Genomic DNA, 24,135 nt, shown 5'->3' with positions numbered 1-24,135 from the left:
TTTTCTTGGCCCTTGAGGTGCTCCAAAATCATATTATTTGGCTGTTGGCCTTATTTTTTCACGAGATTGATGACAACTTTTATTATTCCAGCCTATTATTGGGCAAATTTTTAGTATATTCTGCTATTGGAGCACTTTCAGCCATTAATTTCTGATTTCAGCATATTGTTGATTGCTGCCTTGATCAAGTAATATTTCATTTCTGAAAATAACGAGTTTCTGCATATTCTTCTCTTTTCTCAATAGGAAAACAATAAGAAAAAATCATTATTCTTCATATTGTTGGATTTCATTGAAGTGGGTAGCATCTCATTTATCAGCAGCTCATTATTATTCAGGCATCTATTTTCTCTCTCTTCGCTTGGAAAATATCATTTTATTGTTGATTTCCCCTCATGCCAGCAATAATAATGATTTGTTGGGCATGCTTAGTACTGAAGACAAGCTCCATTACTGCACCAATTATCCAATGTGGGCTTACATGATGCAACATGTTTTTGTCACAAAGAATCTATGGCATATTGTGAGTAGCACCGAGCAAAGACCAACTTCTCCAACACTGCCACCACCTCCCACCTCCACATTGCAAGGTGGCTCTCATGATGCCAAATCATTTTCCTCTTCCACAACACTTGCCACTCAAGATCAGATTCGATGGGATGGCCGTGAACCCAAGCGCATGGCCTAATTGCTTTGTCCATAAAGAGAGCCATCATTCCACACATTCGATCATGCAAGATATCCAAGAAAGTATGGGAGAAGCTTGCATCATTATATCAAGTGTGCAATGAAGCGCGCGTTGCTTACCTGGAAAACGTTTACATGGAAGGAGGTAATACGGATACCTATCTCAATAGCATCAAAGATCTTATTGAGCAATTATCCAATATTGATGAAGAAGTTCTTAATAATCAACTTGTAATGGTCCAATGTCTTCCACTTGTTAAATATTGTGAATAATGAGTTAGATATGAATCTTCACATGCAACTAATCATTTTGCTGCAATCAAGTGAATATTGATGAGTTGAGGTTAAGCAGGGCCATCTTGAAGAGTGTCAACAAAGAGCAAAATGAGGAGCAGGAGGCCATTCTCAGGGATCTCCACATGGAGCTAGAAGAGATCGACTGTCAATTCTCACACACTAGCAAGAGCCGTCCAATTATTACTTGAGCTGCGAACACTGGGACCACCACTACACCAACCATCAAGACCTATGTGAGGTGAGACTCTAGAAGTTCCTCTGCTGCACATGCAATTATTGTAGAGGATGCTCCAATTAGAGAGTATGATGAGAATGTCATTAGTGATAAAGACTTTGGTGAGCCGTGTGAGGCCTCTTCTAGTAAGAGCAGCTCTCCACCTTCCGATTATCAAGGCCTAATGATGAGGAGACCTCTTGAGTCGTAAGTCATTTTGTATTTTGTCATTTTGAGTCCTTTTATGAGCATTGAGTGATAGCATGCGCCATGGCAAATGCCATTCTATATCTTTTTGGAGTACTCAATCAAACATATTATATGACTCTAGTTTCAACTCTTATATGGCCTTGTCATTATTTTTTTGAGTTGTACATTGTATATGTGTGTAAGCTGATTTTACACACACACACACACACACACACACGAATGTGCGAGACAATATATTTTATTCTTAGAACTTTTGTGTTTGTTCCATACCATACATACTTGTGTACTGAACGTATTGTACTAAACGTACAAAACCACCCTGATATCATCTCACTTTCATGGCGCTGCAATTGCAAGGCCCATTGTTCCCAATCCTTCCCCTGACTAGAAGCTAGATGGGATCGATGATGCCATCCGGCCACGCAAGATCAGGTACCTCTGCAAATTGGCAGCCCTCCCACCAGATTTCTTTTAAAGTGCCACATCCATAGGGCGCCCTAAAAATTGGCTTTTCCCAAGCTTTCTCTGATCTCCCTTTCAAAAGCTACCCAACAATATTTTACGTTGAGAGGTTTCATTTTCCACAGCTGAGACAATCAGCTTAGAAGCAGTACACGCATCCATGCAGAAGCTTGACTGGTTACGCTACTAGCTCAGTACTTGTATGCGACGCAACATCTTCCCGTGAGGGGAGAGCCATGATGATAGCATTCCTCTGTATGTTTGAATATATTGGTCTGTAGAGGGATCTTGTATGTATGTTTACCTTGGTGATGAGCACTGAGCTGTTGTTTTATGAGGAGATGGGTGCACACAAAGAAGATAGACTGGGGGATTAATGCACGCAAAAGAAAAACCCTAGAATGTTTCTTCTTGGGGGATTAACGAATGCACACAGAGAGATAAATAACAACCAGAAACTCGGTTTGGGAAGTAGAAGAGGCGAGAGCATGGTCGCTGGCACGCTCGCATTCATCCAAATGAGCATTCACATGCCTGCACAAAAGCAACACTCCCTTTACCAGAAACATGACAGCAAGGAGGTGAAATGTATTGCTTTAGGAGAGGCAGACACCATCGTACCTTTCAAGTCCAATGACGGGCAGCAGACGCTGGCATATCGGGCACTGAGCAGTATCCATGCTTCGTCCCGCACAGCTCTTTTCTTTTCTTCCTCTTCGTCCCTTTTGCCTTTTTCTGAATGTTGATTCTACACTAAGAAATTAATTGCAATTCCCACCCGTGGCATTGGCTTTGGCGCACGCTAGAGACACCACCCTCCATGCCAGGATAACCAGAGCCCCCATCCCACGTCATTAGTTTTGCTCCATAGAGAAGGACCAGCGTATTTGAAGGAGAAGAACCTTTCTTAATTCATAAATTTAGAAAATATACCCCCTTCTCTCTCTCCTATGTTGGCGCCTGCCATAACCGATAATGAAAATGAGAGATGGCTATCACGTTAGTAGCATAATATATAGCTCACTATGTGAGAAGAGAAAAGCCAAGGGAGAGAGAGGGAGAGTGAGTGAGTCAATGAGTGATATCTCTCACCATAGCCACAAGAGAGAGAGTCTTCTGTATATTTTGCAAGTAAATCTCTCTTGAGAGGAAACACAACGGTGTGAGGAGCTACACATAGCCTTTGGGATTCTTTTCCATGCCTCCATTGACGATAGCTAATATTTTTTTTTAATATTCATTTTTTGAATTCATAGCAGTAAAATGTTAGCTGGATTGCTTAGATTCTCATTTCTAACATGAATTGGCAAGAAGATGAAAGTGAAATTACATCATCTTGTATTTTCTTTGACATGTGTTGCTTATTCTTTCAACCATTTGGTGTAATATTTCCCACCCTTGCCCATGATAGTAAAACCCCCCCCCCTTTTATAAATTAACATAAATTTTTTTTAAAATAATAAACGCCCCCTACTCACGCTGCCAACTGGCAGATGGAGGGGGGGCTAGTGTGGGATGTCAGCATGGTAATGGTGAAGGCATGGGGAAGCTCCAGTTGGAAGAGAACAGCTTGTTACTGCCGCAGTACGCGGATGCAGATAAGATGTGCTTATGTGGGCATGGGGGAGTTGCGGTGATCAAAGACTCCAGGTGGGGGCATGACGATGGGTGGTAGTGGAGCTACATCGAGTAACCCTTCTCTCCCCCTCCACCATACTCTGCATGACGGGACGGCTTGATGGGGATAAGGGGGGGCCTCCATACCACACTATTGCCCACCCCTCCCCCCAATACCACTATAAAATTCCCCCCTTTAGGCAAGAGAAGGGGGGTATTACTATCATTACTCTCCCCTGTTGTCAGATTGGAGGGAGAGAGTGAGTGAGTGAGTGAGAAGAGAGAGAGAGAGAGTGTGTGTGTGTGTGTGAGAGAGAGAGAGAAAAGAGAGTGTGTGTTTGAGTGAAAGAAGAGGGAGAGAGAGAGAGAGCAAGGGAAATTTCCCTTGGAAGCTTTCAAGCTTCCTCTCTTCCCCCCCCCCCCCCCCCCTTTGAGAGGGTTCTCACATCTGATTTCTTCCACGAGGAGTCAACTCCCTTGTAGCCTGAGTGCGTATATGCGAAGAAAAAGCCGAACTATATGATGCCTCCCAAGTGAAGTAAGGTCCAATCGAGCGTGAATCCCGCATCAACCAATGGAGCTGCAAGTCAAGGAACCACGACACTTGGTAACCAAGTGCATTCCATAAATCTTAATTTGGTAGGAATCGTTGAAAAACATAGATCGACTACATTAGGAGGAGTATCCATGCAAAAATCTATGATAGCTAACCACCAACTAGGCTGTATTATAAAATCATATTCGATACTATGTTTTATTGCACTCTTGCATGTTTTAGAACAAACAATTTGCACAAAAGATTACACATTGGTACACACTAAAATCAAGGACTTTATTGATTGTGTTCATAGAGCATTAGATTTATGCACTAGCAATGGCATGCTTGAGAGATAAAAGAAACTGAAAAAATGGGTTATCGGGACAATAAAATATAGTCATCATTAGCAAGAAATCATACTTTTGCATCACAAAATTTGCAAATATGCAAGACTATGCAAGATGATGGCATCCTATAAACCTTTAAAGAGAAGTGACTGGCATTTGCATTAGGTGTGATGATTTCATATTCCTCACACAAAGAAAAAATACAAGACTCTATTTATGACTTGCATGAGGGCATTGAAATGAATTCCCAAGAATAGAAGAGCCGCATTGCATTGTCACAGATTGCGGAAATCGTCCCTTTTGAACAAGACTTGTATCTCAGTTAAAATGCTAATATTAAGTTTACTTCTAAGGAACCAGTCTGAATTATTTTCATGCCAGTGCCATAAGATTACGTAAACGAACCCTGTTCCCTGAAATGGCTTAATTAAAGAAGTTGATTTTAAATGTCACACCTAAAAGTGATAGGATCTAATTAGATAACTAAAGAATGCCTATTGAGGGAAGCAGGTGGGCGAAACCCCTAACCAGTCCGTGCTATGGAAGGATAGTCCTAAAGAACTGGGAGGCATCTTACAAGGTTTTACCAACGGCTGACCTTTAGGTGGTGTTAAGTTAGAACCCGATTCATACCGTTTTAGGGGATCGGAATGGGACTATGCCCATGGTAGAGAGGTTGAGCAGCTCATTCCTCTCGTTTCTCATTCTCTTTAAACCAAGTACGGCATGGATCTGCTTTGGCTTGGGTATCTCTACGTAAAGTAGGATGTCCAAGAGCCGACGCTAGGATGCTATCAAGAGACCTTGACCACAAGGAACCCAGATTTCAGGTCAATCCTAGTGGGTTCGGTAGTGAACGTTCCGTTGCAAGGTGGACTCGAGAAACCCTAGGCAACAAACCTCGAAACTTTCATGGGAGTGCCATGCAGCGACGCTTAGACTTGTTTCTCGATGGGCCGCAAAAACGTACTTGGACGGCTATTAGGCGGGTGTTAGGGTAAAAGGCCCTTGGGCCTATATATATATATATATGAAAGTGCAATAAGACTGTCATAGCATTGTTGACAACACCTACATTGTGTGTGCTCTTCTCTCCCGTGTCTCCTACATCCCTTTCACCTAGTATCAAAGCAGGTCCTTTGCGAGTGCTTCGGGCCTTCCCTGGCATGTACATGAGATATGAGAGCTTGCTTCTCACTCAGTTCTCAGCCATTCTTTGACATGAACAACAGGGTTTCATGAATAGGTAGCCATAACTTCCATCATTGAAGCTTGTTCTTTTCACCTCTTGCTTGGACTTGTCCTAGGCTTGTGCAAGACTATTGTAGGACTCCATTGGGCTCTTGCTTATCCCTTACCTACCTTGATTTGGCCCCTCAGGTATAGCAGCATGTTCACGTTTTATTTGCGTCTGTTTACAAAAATGACTCAAAAATCACTCTTTTTGTCATATCTCGGGCATTCGGAATCCGATTCAGGCAAGATAAGAGTTTAAGTTGGGGTTTTGGCACGCTCTGAACGCGATGGTGATGTTGGATTTGCCAAATTTTGATGATAGAATATTTTGCAATAGATTTTAGGTCTGAGACAACATGTATTTGTATGCCTATGGCTTATGTGATGCTTCTACTAATGTCTATTGATATCAGATCACTTGTGGATGTTATGCCTCTCATGTGAGATGCATTTGGAGCTGATTTAGCTCAGCCATTGACTGTTGTGAACAGTCCCAGATTTATCCAAAACAGGGCAGCCACCTGTTACTTCAATTTTATGCTTACAAGTCTTGGCATTTGATGCCCGATTATGCCCGATTGGTGCCTATACATATGGGAATGTATGCCTATGGATTTGAGCTTGGATTGAACACTGATTTGCTCAATTTGCAGAGGTTATATGCTGTTGGAAACTTCAGGGCTGAAGTTATTTAATGATTTGTTAGGTTATGTCTATTGCGTACGAGGTGCTCTCGGCTACTTGGGTTGATGTATTTATGCATTTGGATGATGCCACATGGTTCTTCTATGCTCCGAAATTGTTTTGAGCTGAGATTAGAGCTTGATTTTATGGTTCACTTTCATGACATGGTTTATGCATAGGCTACCCAGTGCAAGTTATGATGTCTTGGTGAATGCTTTTGGTTGGTTGTGGATGGCAGTTGTTTGAGCCTCATCTCGACACTCATTTGAGTATCCCCTTGAGCAGTTGGACATTGACTTGGCTTTTTCCGTTACGACTTAGCTTTTTCCGTTACGACCTTGGATGCTATATGGGATTTGATACTCCAATTATAGATCTTGGCTATTACTTGGATGCACTTATAGGTATTGAGCAGTGACTGCTCCCTTGTTTTGGCAGTTGCCTATTGAGCTGTGATTGCTCGTTTGCATTTGATATGCGGGATACTTACTGATCAGTGGACTTGGATAGTGCTTGGGATTTACAGTTATGGCCGTCTTGCTTCTTTGTTGTATGGCATCTATGCTATTTGGGTTGCTATTGCCCGTGTATGTCAGGGAGCAGTTGATCTTTATGGCCACCCGTGTATGCACATGGTCTACTGCTATGTATTTTACAAAGCCTCTTACCTGGATGCTTTTAGAAAGATATTTGGGCTTTTATTGAAGCTTGATTCTTGCAGGTTTATTTGCCACCTGTCGTTCTTGGTTGGACATGTATGTCAGTACATGGTATGAGACACTGCAAAGTTATGTATACTCCTATGTTTCGGGGATGCTTATGCATTTATGGCTCCGAGGCATGCTTATGCTTTTATGGCTGCGAGCTACAGTGGTTGGATATATCATGCTTTTGTCTACTAGGCTTGTCCGTGTGGAAGCTTTTGCATCCATGGTTGATGCCTTTGTATTCTCCCCTTCTGGTTTGGATGAGTCCCTTTTGCAGTATGCTATAAGGTTGTCATAATATTGTTGACAGCACCTACATTGTGTGAGCTCTTCTCTCCCGCGTCTCCTGCATCCCTTTCAGCGGGAACGTTAGAGTTGGTATCAGAGCCAACAAACGAATAAAACAATTAGGATAGATCAGGAAGAATGAAGTGATTTTTTCACTTGAAAAGAGTTTTCCTTTTACTCACTTGTGAATTGTTGTCACTTATAGACTGACGAGGCATGGAGCAAGTTCCTTGTATTTCATATCATGTTCAGGACGGTGTTATGCGAGCGGTAATCAAGAGCAAGCCTCACTCACAACCCGATAACGAGACGATAAGGAGTGCCGGTTGGGGTAATTGACTTTGTTGAATGTACAACATAACTTGAAAAATTCAAATATTTGATAATACACCACGAAACAAGACTAAAAACAATGCCTCTTATAGCTCATAAAAAATTTAAAACCCGTATGCGGGTAGAGCATCACACAACCACACAATGGAAATACCAATAATTCGAAAACAAACCAAGTGAAACAATATTCTCGTACCTTAACAACCATGATCCGACGCTCGGCGTTTTGACATCCAAAGGCTCCGACTTTCAAATTAGCATGACAAGAGCTCACTCTAGCATGCGACCCTCCACTCTCCTCTCTCACATAATACAACTGTAAGCAAGGGGGAAGGCCCTTAACTCTTCAATCTCCTCTCCTTATATAGTTTTCTATCCACACTCACACACATTAGGCTTTTTGCTTTCAGCTTTTGGCTTTTGCTTTTCTATTGTTTTTCATTATTTTCGTTTTTTATGCTTTATGTCTGTTTGCAACTTGTTTGGATCATAACTTCGTCATTTGAACTCTGAATATAGTCGTTCGGTACTCAAAACGATCGGAACGCATCTGATCGACAAGCCAACGCGGGCAGAATTATGAAAATCCATCAAAATCGGACAAAAATACTGATTTTCATAAATCACATCATTTTTCTCCATCTTTTATCTTTGACGACTTATTCATTCCCTTGGTCTATTGTTCTTGTGATTGCATACACTTTCAGCACATATGTCCTCTTTTCTTCAAGAAATACTCGATGATGTAAAACGTACGATCTTTTCCTTTGATCCTTGAGTCTTCAAAATAAATATTCGCTGGATATGAACCTGTTTCTTTTATGCAGTGTGCCCTAATAGAAATATGCTTTGAAATAGAACTTCATGCTCATCCACTCTTGATTTGAGAAATATGCAATATCAAAACCATGATATGCAATCAATCAATCGATGCTACACACAAAAAAAATGTATGCATTGAAAAAATTGTGCCTAGTTTATCTACATGTGATCGTGTGTCATGCAAAATGCAAACAAAATTCCTTGTTAATTTAAAATTCCTTATCCTCACCTCTCAACTCTCTTCAAAAAGATATAATATGCTCCGCTCCACCCATCCAAAATCTCACAATCACTCAAGAAATGATGGTCCTCAAGATGTTGACCAAATATGAACAACCCTTGTCACAATTGGTGGCGTCCTTCACAACCCTCTAAACTCACCCAACCTCCTTACACACTCAACCAGAGGTTCCTAACTTTGTGATGAACATCCCAAATGGTGCGTGTAAGAAATGTGCGTGCCCAATGACAGGTGCTCTCTCATGTGCGCATGCATCTAAAATTTACTGCATATAGCTGTAGTGGACCTCATGCCGTGCTAGTGCTCAATGATGGTGCAAAACGTACATAATCCCAACCCATGGCATGGAAGTATTTGATAAGAACAGGAGACGACCCCCGAGTGCAATGCATCAACAAGTGCAACGTGAAGTGCTCGTGAACCCTTTATCCCAGTGATGTGCAAAAGTTTTGACAAGAAAACATACCTTGCTCCTCAATGTTCGGTAGCTATTGATAAACCTAAGCTTCATCCTGTCCAAAGAAATACCAAGCTCGACCAAAGCTATCAAGTTTCACACTCAACAAACCAAACAAAATTACAGAAGCAAATCCTAGGCTAAACAAACACAAGGAATCCAATTATGAAACAACAAAACAAACTGTCACACAAACAACTAAGCTAGCAAAAGTCAAACCTAACTACAATTTGACTAGGGCTTTTCAGTTTTCAGAAAAACACTTGACATATTTAGCCCTCCCCCTAGTCTGCAAACATTCATGTGTAGCAGTTGTTTTCATAAAACGATGCAACATTTATAAGCCAATCAAAAATCAAATCCAATGATCTATCCACAATCTTCTCAACAAACACAAATGGCACATTTCTCTCAAACAACTCCTTTACAGGTAGACAAAACTCATCCATGAAATTCTCATCAAAATCTTTGAGACAATCCTCTCCATCTAAGAAAAATACATCATCCTCCAAATTCTTCAAATCCCAACCACAATCCAACATCTTCATACCCCTCAAATTGCAACCACACTAAAAAATGTTCATATCCCACAAATCCCGACCATAATCCAAAATCTTCATATCCCACCCATCCTCCCTAGGAAAAACCATGTTACTTTTAGAGTCTCTAAATAAAGTTTTGACCCTTTCTTTGTTGCCAATCTCAAATTCATCCACAACTTCTCCTAAAGATACTATGCAAGGATCTCCCAACTCAATATCCAAATGAAACACAACATCAAAAGGAGTCAACTCCGGACTCATAATGCCACAAGAACCAACAACATCCACAAATGGGGTCACTCCAAGACACCCAGCCACATCACTCAACTCATCAACAATACAAGACTCCATCGACACACAAAGAGTGGTAAACACCTTCCATAGTATCCTTACAAGAAACCTCACAAGAAACTGAAGAAACTTTCACCTCTACATCATCACAAATAACATATTCACAATACAGCAATTTTGGGTCAATAACCTCAACCAAAGACTCCTAAACTACCAAATCCTTAACTTCCTCCTCACAAATACCTTCCAACTCTATTTCCTTGGTTTTAAATCTCTCTTCCCTTAAATTTTCAATTCTTTCCAAAGCCTTATTCAAAATTTCTCTCATATCCTCTCCAATGTCACTCTCAGGATCCTTAAAACCCCATTCAGAATCATTACAAACAATATCAAAACCTTCAGGAGAACTCAAAGAAACTAAAAGACTATTAGATGAAGTTTTCTCTGAAAGGTGAGAAGGATCGAAGCTTGCACGCGAGCAATGGCGGGAGAGCAAGAGCAAGAAAGAGAGAGACAAGAAATGGGAACTCCAACAGTCACAATGTGTGACCGGGCCTTCCTTTATTCAAACTGTCACTAAAAGAATAAAGAATAAAGTGACGTGACGGGCGCCCGCCACCTGCAGTGTGCAGTGGCGGGTACTGTCAGTGTAGTAATACACGGGGCGGCACGGCGGAGGCGCCTTTACCCCCAACAACCTCCCACTTAAAGGCGAATTTGCCCTAGTGAGAGAGAAAAGAAAAAAGAAAAGACAGTACAAATGTACATAGGTACAAGGGATGAGGAAAGGCAACATCTCATCCTATGCCCATCAATCTCCTGAGGAAGGCAAAGCGCTCAGTAGTGAGGCTTTTCGTGAGCAGATCTGCAGGATTCTCGTCAGTGGAGATCTTGACAAGGTCAACAGACTTGTCCTCCACAACACCACGTATGAAGTGATACCTCACCTCAATGTGTTTTGTCTTCGCATGGAAGACCGGATTCTTAGCCAACTGAATGGCACTCATAGAATCCGAATGCGGTGTAGGTATAGCATCAATCCCAAGGTCAGCAACTAGACGGCCTAGCCATATGGCCTCCTTGCAAGCCTCAGTGGCTGCAACATACTCGGCCTCAGTGGTAGACAAAGCTGTACACTTCTGAACCCTGGACATCCAAGAGACAGCCCCTCCAGCATAGGTGAATATATAGCCAGAAGTGGACTTCCTACTATTTGCATATCCTGCATAATCGGAGTCAGTGTACCCCACGACCCCTGTATCCTGGCTGCCATAGCAAATACACATATCTGCTGTGCCCTTCAGGTACCTCATGATACCCTTCACGGCATCCCAATGTCTGCTGCCAGGTGTAGCCATATAGCGTGCCACAACACCAACTGCATGCGCAATATCTGGATGAGTGGCTATCATGGCATACATCAAACTGCCCACGGCTAAAGCATAAGGGATCTTGGCCATCTCGGCCCTCTGCTCATCTGTCTGCGGACAATCGGCCTGTGATACCTTCACATAAGAAGGTAATGGATAGCCAATAGGCTTTACGTCCTGCATGCGGAAGCGCTCAAGGACTTTATGAATGTACTCCCGCTGTGAGAGATACAAAAGCCCCTGATGCCTATCGCGCTTAATGCACATCCCAAGTATATGTGAGGCCTGTCCCAAATCCCTCATCTCAAAGCTCTTGTTCAGCTGAGATTTAAGAGCATCTAGCTCATCATGAGCTTTCCCTGCTATCAGCATATCATCAACATAGAGTACCAAGATAAGCAAACTGCCATCACAGGCTTTCTTCATGTAAAGACACGGATCCATAGCACTCCTGTTGTAGCCCTGTGACTGCATAAAGGCATCAAACTTATGATACCATTCCCTAGGTGCCTGCTTCAAGCCATACAAGCTCTTCTTCAACTTGCACACTAGGTGCTCCCTGCCAGGTTCTGCAAAGCCCTTAGGCTGATCTATATAGATCTCATCATGCAAGTCCCCATGTAGAAAAGCCGTCTTGACATCCATCTGATATAGATCTAAGTCAAGCTGTGCAACCAAAGCCAAGACCAAGCGCAGGGTGGTCATCTTAACCACAGGAGAGAAGACCTCATCAAAGTCCACACCATGCTCCTGCTTAAAACCCTTTGCTACCAATCTAGCCTTGTATGCCGGCTTGGGGTGTCCAGGGGTACTTTTCAGCTTATACACCCACTTGCATGGCAAAGCCTTCTTGCTCTTAGGCAAGGCAACCAAATCCCAAGTCTCATTCTTATGCAGGGAGTCTATCTCAGACTGCATAGCCCTCTCCCAGGAGTGACTGTCACCCCTGCGCATAGCCTCATCATAAGTGAAAGGCTCTCCTGCATCTGTAACCAAAACATAATGCATAGAGGGCTGAAATCTGTCAGGTGGACGTCTGTCTCTAGCAGACCGTCTCACCGCAGGCTCTGCTGCCTGTCTAACTGCCTGTCCAACACCCTGGCCCTGTGGAGGAACTGCTGCAGGCTGTACTACTGGCTGTGCTGGAGCTCTAGGCTCCTCCTGAAAGATCACTCTGCGGATCTCAACCACCTTCTCAGGCTGCCTGTGCATCTTGTCTTCATGGAAGACGACATCATGGCTGCGTACTATTTTCCGCGCCTGCGGATCCCATAGGCGATAGCCCATCTCTCCTGACTCACCATAGCCAAGGAATATGCATTTAATGCTCTTTGGATCCAATTTACTCCTCTTGTCCTTGGGCACATGGCAGAATGCCTCACATCCAAAGACACGGAGATGCGCATAAGAGGGTGGCTTACCAGCCCAAACTTCCTCTGCAACCTGGAAATCCAATCCACTAGAAGGCGATCGGTTTATGACATGCACTGCCGTACTAACTGCCTCAGCCCAAAAGCTCTGTGGTAGGCCTGCATGGCTAAGCATAGAGCGGACACGCTCCTGAATAGTCCTGTTCATGCGCTCAGCCAAACCATTCTGGGCGGGGGTGTAAGGGGCGGTCAACTGACGCTTAATACCCCTGTCATCACAAAACTGCTCAAAAGCACGTGAGACATATTCTCCCCCATTGTCAGTCCTAAGGCATTTCAGCCTATACCCAGTCTGGTTCTCAACAAGAGCAAGCCAACGCTGAAAGACTGCCAAGACATCGGACTTTTGCTTTATGGGATAAGCCCACACTTTCCTAGAAAAATCATCAATGAAGGTAACAAAGTACTTTGCGCCACCTATAGACATACATGGCATGGGCCCACAAACATCTGAATGCACCAAAGCCAAGGGCTCACTCATGCATGGCCTACCCGATTTCTTATGCGTAGACCTATTCTGCTTACCATAAAGACAATGATCACACGAGTCAAAACGTGCATAGTCCAAAGGCGGAAGATACTGCAAACCAGATAACATTTTCATTCCCTTCAAAGACATATGCCCCAAACGGGCATGCCAAAGTGATACATGTGGGATAGAGCCCACTACCAAAACATGGTCTACAGAAGACCCAGATACAACAAGAGGATAGAGGTTGCCAGCCTTGGCGCCTCTAGCAAGCACAAGTTTGCCTTTGGTAATCTTCCAGGCAGAATCCCCAAAACAGACATGAAACCCTGCATCATCCAACTGTCCTGCAGACATAAGACTGCGCGTAAGCGTAGGTACATGACGTACATCCCTGAGCAAAAAGGAACTGCCAGTGAAAAACTGCAATTGAATATCTCCACAGCCCACAATATCAAGAGACTTGTCATCTCCAAGTCTGATTGATCCAGATACAGTACGGTAAGAGTGAAACCACTCACGGTAAGGCGTCACATGGAAGGACACACCTGAATCCAATAACCAGCACTGTGCATACATACTAGGTGTCTCAATCAAGTGTGAAGCATCAGAGGAACTAGCTGTAAGTATAAACTCATCACCACCATCGGACTCCTCAGTCTGCGTGACATTAATTTCCTCAATCTTGACGTTGGACTTCGCAGGTACTATGCTGCGATCAGAGGACTTCTCCTGCACTTTATCTTTCCCCTTATCCTTGCGCTTCTCATTGCGCAACTCATGACACTGTGGTCTAATATGGCCCTTTTTCCCACAATGATGACAAGTGACATTTGCATTGCGCCCACGCGACTTACTACGCGACTTGCCACGAGATTTAGACCGACCCTTCTGCGAGTCACGGCCACGGTTATTACCACGATCATTCCTGTCATTCCTGCCTCTAACTGTCAAAGCATGACTACCACGAGAGGCATCCAAGTTTTTGCGATTCACCTCTTCCTGAAGAAGAGCACTCTCAACATCTGCCAATTTTAGAGTAGCACTAGAGGCACAAAGAGCAGTGCGGAATACATCCCATGACTCATTCAAAGTCCCAAGCAAGAAAAGAGGAGTTACTTCCTCTCCAAAGGTGATATCCTGCGAAGTCAGGTTCTTCAGTATAGCATGGAACTGGCTCAAGTGAGCAGACATAGTCGCATTATCCTTCATGCGCAGATCCATAAGCTGCTTCAACCAGTACATCTGACTCGCCGGACTTTTCTTATCATAAAGATTCTTGATCTTATTCCATAGATCCCATGCACTCTATGCTTCCTCAAATACATTATAATGTACCTGTTCAGTGAGAGATAATACAATCGTGGACTTGCATAGCTCATCAAGTTCAAGCCAATCGTCATTGTCCATAGTTTCAGGCTGCTCCCCACTCAACCGAAGTGGCTTAATCTGAGATTTCTGTACCAAGACCTGCCAAATTTGACTCTTTCAATAAGAGTAGTTGGTACCATTCAACTTTGTAATGTTAAAGATAGCACTATCATGTGAAGATGACGCCATTATGCAGGCTGGAAATGCCCAAACAGTCCAAAACTGCTTGCTGTTTTATTGCAGAAACTGCCCAAAAATGACCAAAACGGGGTCCAAATGGCGAGCAAAGTGTGCCAAAAGTTGCTGCCCACTTAGTACTAGGTGCAGTACACCAAATCAGGATATTTCAGCATGAAAAGTACACCTCAGTCCACCAATAATTGCTTGCTGTAATAAATTGCAGGTATGCAGTCTAGAGAGCAAACTGTCCCAAAATAGGATCCAATGTCAAGCAAACAATGCTAGGTCCAAAGCCGGCATGAAACGGACATAAGCAAGGCCAATGACAGTGAAAAGAACATGAGCTCAACACCGAAGCATGTCGAAATAACATCTGCCAGTGAAAGGCACACCCCCAGACACTCTAGGCAAAGTGTTCCTGTAACTGCCAAAACCTGACACAAATAGGTGTCTGCTCAAAGAGAAAGATCCAAATATGAGACTCAGCTCATAAGCATCCTGTGAACCAAGAGTACATCAATGCATATCCATAAAGATCGGAATATGATCCCAAAGTCTCAATGCGTATGTAGCTGCTCGAGACATAAACTGCTCCAAATACATGTAAGTGCTCCAATAGCATGCAACTGTCAAAGGTCAAGCAAGCATGTAAAATGCTCCCACTGGCACAAAAGGCTTACAAAGCAAGCTCAGAAGCTCAAACAACCCAAGAGAAAGCACCAGTGATAAGTGACCATGTCAATGCATCAAGCGCATCCAAGAGAGCATGACATACATGAGGCACCAGTCGTATTAACCATAAAGCAATACATAAGCCCAAATAAGCTCTCGGTCAACTCAATGACATCCAAATAGCAACCAAGATCAGTGATCAAGTAAGCCAGGAATGCTCAAATACATCCAAATCCAAGCTCCAAATGTCGGTATGGCATACACGAACCAAATAGCATATGTCACGAACCAAAGCATGTAATGCAAAAGCCTAACTGTCAAGCAGAGACATGAGGCATAGGCAGTCCACGAGCATGCCAAGTCGGTCCAAATGCCAGTGAAGACGGAGCTAATGCGAAGCTCAAAAGCATCCCATAATCTCATACATATGCTCCAAGTCGTCCCCAAATGTCAGAGACATCATACCAAAGCTCAAAGCATACATCTGGTATCAGTAGGTAAGTGCCAAAGCATGTAAAGTACCTTCAGCCCACTGTTATTCTAGCATGTATTTACTATTCTAAACAGTAGATTTCAGCCCCGAATTCAAGCCAAAATCATGGTCAAACCAAATGCATACATCCCCAATACATCCGGGTAGGAAGTAGACCGCATACGGGCATCAAACAAGGTAATCGGAGTAGAGTATAAGCATCAAATGCCAATGCCAAGTGTGGCTGCCCTGTTTCCAGCACTGTATAACAGTAAATAACAGTCCCAAATCAGCCAATATTTCAGGCCAAAATCATGGCATAATCATGTGCATACATTCCCAAGGCACTAGGCATAATGTAGACCGCATACGGGCATCAAATAGCACAACCGGAATGGAGTATAAGCAACAAATGCTAATGCCAATGGTGCTGCCCTGTTTTCAGCCTGTTATGACAGTTTATGACAGCCTCAAATCTGAAGAGATCAGCCCCGAATGATCAAGACCAATGCCCAAAGCTTGAATGACATCAAACATGAAGTCTATAGCCCTCTTGATCAAGGTAGAGAGCAAGAAGCAATGGCCAAGTGTGGAGCTGAAGTAGATGAGTGCTCACAGCCTGGAAAAAAATGATGCAATCTGCCTTGTTGGTGCTGAACTTGCTGCTGCTCCACATGGGCTGAAAAGGGGGTAATGGGGGGCTCAAGAAGGGCCTATCGAAGGCCTATGACAAGCCTCTTTGAGCCTTGATAGGTGTAAGGCACAATATGAGGGGAATAAGCTTCAAGGGTTTGAAGCCATGGCTGCCCTTGCTATTTGCAACCTGTAGACTGAAATAAAACCCTGAAAGAATGATCAAATACCTCAGTATCAATGCCTTGAAGGTGCCTCAATAGGCTGGGAAGGTGCTCGGGAAGCCGGGGAGTGACGGGAGCTCGGGGAGATCGGATATGGTTGCCGGGATGGAGATCCAATGCATGAAGGGAGTTGATGCGAAGGTAGAGAAGCACCGAGTTGAGCTCGAGCAAGAGAATGCCAAGCTCTGATACCAGTTGAAAGGTGAGAAGGATCGAAGCTTGCATGCGAGCTATGGCGGGAGAGCAAGAGCAAGAAAGAGAGAGACAAGAAATGGGAACTCCAACAGTCACAATGTGTGACCGAGCCTTCCTTTATTCAAATTGTCACTAAAAGAATAAAGAATAAAGTGACGTGACGGGCGCCCGCCACCTGCAGTGTGCAGTGGCGGGTACTGTCAGTGTAGTAATACACGGGGCGGCACGGCGGAGGCGCCTTTACCCCCAACATTCTCTTCGATATTGTTGCCTAAAACAACCAAACGATCATCTACACAAACTCAACTGAGTCAACAACACCAACACCAAAATCACAACAAGCGTTAGAACCTAAAACCTCAATACTCTCTTGATCATCAAACTCATAACCAAACTCAACAAACTCATCAGGCAACAAATTCGAATCCTTAACTTCATCTTGAAAACTTATAGTTTCTAAGCCCTTCCCCTCATGGTCTTCTAACAAACTCAAAAATTCATCCTCTATTCTCTCTTCATCTTTCAAGCAATCAGATCCATCTATACTATCACCAAGGCAAACAAGCTCACTCTCTAAATTGTCTTTACTCTCTTCAACACTACCATGACTATCAGAACTTTCATCACACCTTCCCTCATCAGAAATATCAAAACTTTCTTGACTCTCATCCTCTCCCAAAGAACATGAGAACTCTTGGTCCTTAAAACAATATGGTCTCTCATTTTCTTCTTTACAACTCAGATCCAACTCTAGTTCATCTTTATAGTCCTCAAGCTCCAAAGTATCATCAATCGATCCCTCTTCTTTAGGTAAATTACTAATCACTGAACTAGAAGTATCCGTGTGGTCAATGGGTATGAATTCACACTCCTAGACTCTGCACTCCAATCAGTCAAACAAGTATTTTTCTCCTCAACCACCCTAGGGAGTTTCTTCTCGCAGACTTCAATTGATTTCTCACAACTCAACTCATCTCTCCTAAATAGAGAATATAGTACACCTCTCTCAGGATAGGCATAACTAACTCTCTGCTCCTCAAAAACTTTTCTCTCAACTTGCCTTGAACTCAACTTTTCCCTTGGTTCATCAAACCCTAACTCTTTTTTTCTTTTGGTCTTCCTCTCTTGATATTGAGCTATCTTCACCGCTTCCTCAAAAGTATTAGGGTTTTTTACCTCTAATTTCACTCTCCAATCTTCTAATTTCAACCCATTTACAAAATACATTATCTTCAACATTACTGGGGCTATCTCACCTTCTAACAATGTTAAACTCCATCGATTCCACAATCTTTCAAACTCCCTAGCAAAATCCTCAACACACTGATCATCTTTTTGAACACAAGTTTCTATTTTCCCCCAAATCTCACTTTGACTTTCTCTTTTTTTAAACCTAGATAGAAAAGCATTTTTAATGGTCTCATAGTCCAAATTTTGTCTCCTAAATTTCAAGCTTCTCTCAAAGTCAAGCAACCAATTTCGTGCTTCTCCCTGTAATTGATACCTAAGAATCTGGAGTTTATCCTTAGGGTTAGTTACTCTCTCTATCAAACAACAAAGCTCTATTTTTTCTAAAAATCTTTCGGGATCTTCCATATGATTACCATGAAACTCAGCAAAATTATCAACCATTTTCAAAAATCACAAGAAATCAAAACAAACTCACATTCAAAACAACAATGTCAATTTCGAAACTCTTCAGCAGGGGCACCAAAAAAGAGATGTTACGTGAGCGGTGATCGAGAGCAAGCCTCACTCACAACCCGATAACGAGATGATAAGGAGTGCCGGTTGGGGTAATTGACTTTGTTGAATGTACAACATAACTTGAAAAATTCAAATATTTGATAATACAACACAAAACAAGGCTTAAAACAATGCCTCTTATAGCTCACAAAAAATTTAAAACCCGTATGCGGGTAGAGCATCACACAACCACACAATGGAAATACCAATAATTCGAAAACAAACCAAGTGAAACAATATTCTCGTACCTTAACAACCATGATCCGACGCTCGACGCTTTGACATCCAAAGGCTCCGACTTTGAAATTAGCATGACAAGAGCTTACTCTAGCATGCGACGCTCCACTCTCCTCTCTCACATAATACAACTGTAAGCAAGGGGGAAGGCCCTTAACTCTTCAATCTCCTCTCCTTATATAGTTTTCTATCCACACTCACACACATTAGGCTTTTTGCTTTCAGCTTTTGGCTTTTGCTTTTCTACTGTTTTTCACTATTTTCGTTTTTTATGCTTTATGTCTATTTGCAACTTGTTTGGATCATAACTTCGTCATTTGAACTCTGAATATAGTCGTTCGGTACTCAAAAACGATCGGAATGCATCTAGTCGACAAGCCAACGCGGGCAAAATTACGAAAATCCATCACAATCGGACAAAAATACTGATTTTCATAAATCACATCATTTTTCTCCATCTTTTATCTTTGACGACTTATTCATTCCCTTGGTCTATTGTTCTTGTGATTGCATACACTTTCAACACATATGTCCTCTTTTCTTCAAGAAATACTCGATGATGTAAAATGTACGATCTTTTCCTTTGATCCTTGAGTCTTCAAAATAAATATTCGCTGGATATGAACCTGTTTCTTTTATGCAGTGTGCCCTAACAGAAATATGCTTTGGAATAGAACTTCATGCTCATCCACTCTTGATTTGAGAAATATGCAATATCGAAACCATGATATGCAATCAATCAATCGATGCTACAAAAAAAAAATGTATGCATTGAAAAAATTGTGCCTAGTCTATCTACATCCTCACCTCTCAACTCTCTTCAAAAAGATATAATATGCTCCGCTCCACCCATCCAAAATCTCACAATCACTCAAGAAATGATGGTCCTCAAGATGTTGACCAAATATGAACAACCCTTGTCACAATTGGTGGCATCCTTCACGACCCTCTAAACTCACCCAACCTCCTTACACACTCAACACAGGGTTCCTAACTTTGTGATGAACATCCCAAATGGTGCGTGTAAGAAATGTGCGTGCTCAATGACAGGTGCTCTCTCATGTGCGCATGCATCTAAAATTTACTGCATATAGCTGCAGTGGACCTCATGCCGTGCTAGTGCTCAATGATGGTGCAAAACGTACATAATCCCAACCCATGGCATGGAAGTATTTGATAAGAACAGGAGACGACCCCTGAGTGCAGTGCATCAACAAGTGCAACGTGAAGTGCTCATGAACCCTTTATCCCAGTGATGTGCAAAAGTCTCGACAAGAAAAGATACCTTGCTCCTCAATGTTCGGTAGCTATTGACAAACCCAAGCTTCATCCTGTCCAAAGAAATACCAAGCTCGACCAAAGCTATCAAGTTTCACACTCAACAAACCAAACAAAATGACAGAAGCAAATCCTAGGCTAAACAAACACAAGAAATTCAATTATGAAACAACAAAACAAACTGTCACACAAACAACTAAGCTAGCAAAAATCAAACCTAACTACAATTTGACTAGGGCTTTTCAGTTTTCAGAAAAACACTTGACAATGGCTATGAACTCCTCAAGCTATCATAGACGATCCGACATGATGGGGATCTTGGATTAGCTCTACAACCCCTCGCCACTGTATGTGAAAGGGAGTTGGACTTGGAGTGCGGGATACTGCTACATAGATGCCAACAGACTTGCCTATCTTCAAAACAGTCTGAAGAGGCTAAAGTGGTTGGAGGACTTGAAGACTATCGAGTTATTCATTTTCCATGAGGCAGATGTGAACTCGACCCTACACATCGGATGCTGGTAAGTAGAGCAGAATCGCTATATCTATGAGGAGGTGGTCAAAGTCCTACCAAGAGACAGAATTAAAGTAATGGGGTGAAACGAACATCATGGCTATCAAAAACATGGATTTTCTGAACTTCCCATGACTTATCGCTTCTTGAGAATCCATTCCCCCAATCCACATTACTATTATGTCCCTGTAGCCGAATCTAATAGGGAATTGCTAACTTGGCGCCGATGTAACTCTTGAAAAGAAAATCATCCCAGCCAATCTCTATCTATTCCCGAATAATTGTACTTGAGTCTTACGCTTCCCTATGGTTAAATAAGAATTTTATGTTCATTTGATTTGTTGCACAGTAGTGATGGAAATAATGTGCACATTGATTTAAGCTATGTAGAGATGTGTAAATGCAATTCTAACACGGAAAGTTTAAATTGGTAACCATATACAACCCCAAGTGCAGAACTAGAATCATGTTTCCACACTAAGCTCGGCAGAGGCACAAGAGAATAAGTTTCTTCTCAAACAAATTAAACCACAAGAATTTGATGGAAAAGAGAAGACTGTTGAAGCCAATGTCGAAATATGAATTGAATCCATGGAAGCAATGGTGTAAAGACCAAGCAGTCACGGAAATCACAATAACTTGGGATAAACTAAAGGAAGCATTGCAGGGAAGGTACATGCCACCTTCGTACAGAACTCAGAAGATGAATGAGTTCTTTAAGTTGAAACAATTGGACCTATCTCTAGAGGCGTACTACTCGAGATTTGTCTCCTTGCTGAAATACGCCCCAACAATGAGTATCCCCCAACAAGTCTCGAAGTTTTGTGATGGGCTGAACCCACCAATGAACACTCAGTTGGAATCGATGTGTCCTTCGGCTTTGCAAGATGCATTGATAAGAGCAGAACCTATTGCCCAAGAAGTCCAACCGAAGTCTAGACCTTGGTCTTACAAAGACCAAAATTCAAGGATGTTGAAAGCTCAAATTAAAAGGGCGTAAGGACAGAGTCAAGGCTAACGAAAGAAGCCGAGAGCAAATGCAATCAGTGACTTTGTCCCCACTCAAAGAAGTGATCAAAGCCTACATTGTTTGCACTGCAATGAACCTCGGCACTTCAAAAGGGAATGTCCCAAACTTGACGGAGATTGCCGTCAAGGAAAATTTGGTGGCCAAGCCAGGGCTACCCGTGGCCACAGTTGTGCAGCATTAGGAAGGGAAAAAACTTTCAATATTACCGCTAAGGGAATCAACGAAGAAAAAGACCCATCCATGGAAGTTGAGATTGAGAGGGCAACCGTTTATGCCGCTCTTCATAAAAAGGGGTCAAACTGCCAATTTTCGGTGATTCAAACACCATCGAACTACTAGGGTAAGAAAGTCAAAACCCTGATTGACTGTGGCAGCACTTATTCTTTCATTTCACAAGCATGTGCAAGAAGGCTAGGGATAACCACTGTAGATGCATCCATCTTGCTTGTCGAACTAGCAAATGGGCGAGAAATCACTTGCATTAGACAAATGCTAAGGTGGAATTCCTACTCGGAAACGAACCCACATCTGTTAAGTTCAGGGTAATGAGTCTAGGAGTCCACAAGTGCCTACTTGAGATGGATTGGCTAATCCCTAATGATGCTCACATCCATTGTGGAAAGGGTCAAGTCTCCTTTCGGAATCCTAAGGGTGAGCTAGTTACAACATAAGGAGAAGTAGGTAAACCAAAGATCCAGCTAGCTAAGGCATCGTGAATAGTTCAAGGAATAAGGAAAGGATTACCCATCTACCTGATCAAGCTAAACAAACCAGAACAGGTAGAGGACACCAATGAATAACCATCATGACACCAATGAATAACCATCATGGTTAAAAGAATATGTGGATATGTTCCCAAAAGAATTTACTGAATTATCATCGCCTAAGGAAACGGATCACGAGATTAAGCTAATGCTAGGAAAAGCACCAGTTGCAAAAAGGCCCTACAAGATGTCCATTCCTGAAGCTATTGAGCTAAAGGAATAACTCAAACAGCTCTGGACCAAGCGTACATATGCCCTAGTAGTTCTCATTGGGGGACTCCAGTCTTGTTCCAAAAAATGAAGGATGGTACACTTTGACTTTGCATCGATTATAGAGGCTTGAACCAAGTAACCATCAAGAATAAATACCCCATTCCAAGGATGGATGAGTTACTTGATCAATTGCAAGGAGCAAAAACCTTCTCCAATATTGATTTGAGGTAAGGATACTATTAGATTCGCATCAAGGATCAGGATATTCCGAAGACGGCATTCGATATCAGATATGGTCATTTTGATTTCACAGTAATGTCTTTTGGATTGATTAATGCCCCTGCCCCCTTTGACAAGCTAATGCAGGATATTTTTATACCATATCTGGATGATTTTGTACTTGTCTTCTTTGATGGCACCTTGGTTTATTCCAAGGAAGAGGAGGATCATGAATCCCAAGTTCGCATCATCCTTGAGACCATGAGGACTCATAAGCTCTATGCTAAGAAGAAAAAGTGTGCCTTCCTCAGGAAGCAGATCGAATATCTTGGATTTATTATGTCAAATGAAGGTATCTCTATAGACCCTACAAAGGTTAAGGATGTCTAAGAGTGGTCTCCACTAGCTACTATTAAAGAAGTGCATAGCTTTCTTAGATTAACAGGTTGGTACAGGATCTTCATTAAGAACTATGCCTTAATCGCAGCACCCCTCACAAATTTGCTAAAAAAACAAGTTTCCATAGTGTGGACACCCACAGAACAATCAAGTTTTAATCAAATTAAGCATAGCTTAGTGACAACACCGATTCTAAAACTTCCTAACTTGAACAAGGAATTTGAAGTTGTCACGGATGCTAGCTCACTTGCACTAGAATGTGTACTAATGCAAGAAGGTCATACTATAGCCTACTCCTCGAGGAAGCTAAAAACCCATGAAAGAAATTATGCAACCCATGACCTGGAGCTACTAGTAGTTATTCATGCTCTCAAACTTTGGCGACACTGTTTGCTTGGTAGCAAGTTCTCTTTGGTCACGGACCATAAGAGCCTCAAATGGATCTTCACACAAATTGACCTCAACATGAGGCAACGTCGTTGGATTGAAGTTCTACAAAAGTATGATTTTGAGATTAGGTATCAACCGGCAAAGAGAATGTGGTCACTGACGCCTTAAGTTGCAAGGGGTCCCTCAACTCTCTTATCGTGGAGGAACCCTCAGTGGTGAAATCATTGACAACTATGGTGTCAATGCCTAGCAACCCTATCCTTGTACAAGCTAAGGAAGAAGTTGGCCATGACCCAAAATATTTGAAGATGATGAGGGAGATTTTTTAAAAGGAACAAAACCCCAAACTTAAGGTC

At 42.4% G+C, this 24,135-nt stretch overlaps 1 protein-coding gene across 4 annotated transcripts in view; it reads right to left on the bottom strand.

Annotated features, from left to right (window-relative positions):
- Window positions 1-2,822, bottom strand: part of LOC148014763 (Peptidase C78, ubiquitin fold modifier-specific peptidase 1/ 2) — a 36,325-nt gene extending 33,503 nt beyond the window's left edge. For 2 of the 4 annotated variants that reach the window (XM_087667374.1, XM_087667373.1), the window contains exon 1: window positions 2,492-2,822. Coding sequence is in view for 2 of the 4 variants with exons in the window: in XM_087667371.1 (XP_087523497.1) it covers window positions 2,323-2,404; window positions 2,492-2,550 (141 nt within the window). In the remaining 2 variants the exon portion in view is untranslated. Of the gene's footprint in view, window positions 1-2,322; window positions 2,405-2,491 lie in introns of all 4 variants that reach the window. The other 2 variants (XM_087667371.1, XM_087667372.1) reach the window with 2 other exon arrangements.
- Between the last annotated feature and the right edge of the window lie 21,313 nt (window positions 2,823-24,135).

This window comes from Lygodium microphyllum, chromosome 25, assembly GCF_053477565.2.
Source record: "Lygodium microphyllum isolate KBCC chromosome 25, Lygodium_microphyllum_v1.1.10, whole genome shotgun sequence".
NCBI classification, from domain to species: Eukaryota; Viridiplantae; Streptophyta; class Polypodiopsida; order Schizaeales; family Lygodiaceae; genus Lygodium; species Lygodium microphyllum.
Note: the sequence above shows the minus strand (reverse complement) of the source record. Positions and strands in the feature narration are given on the sequence as shown.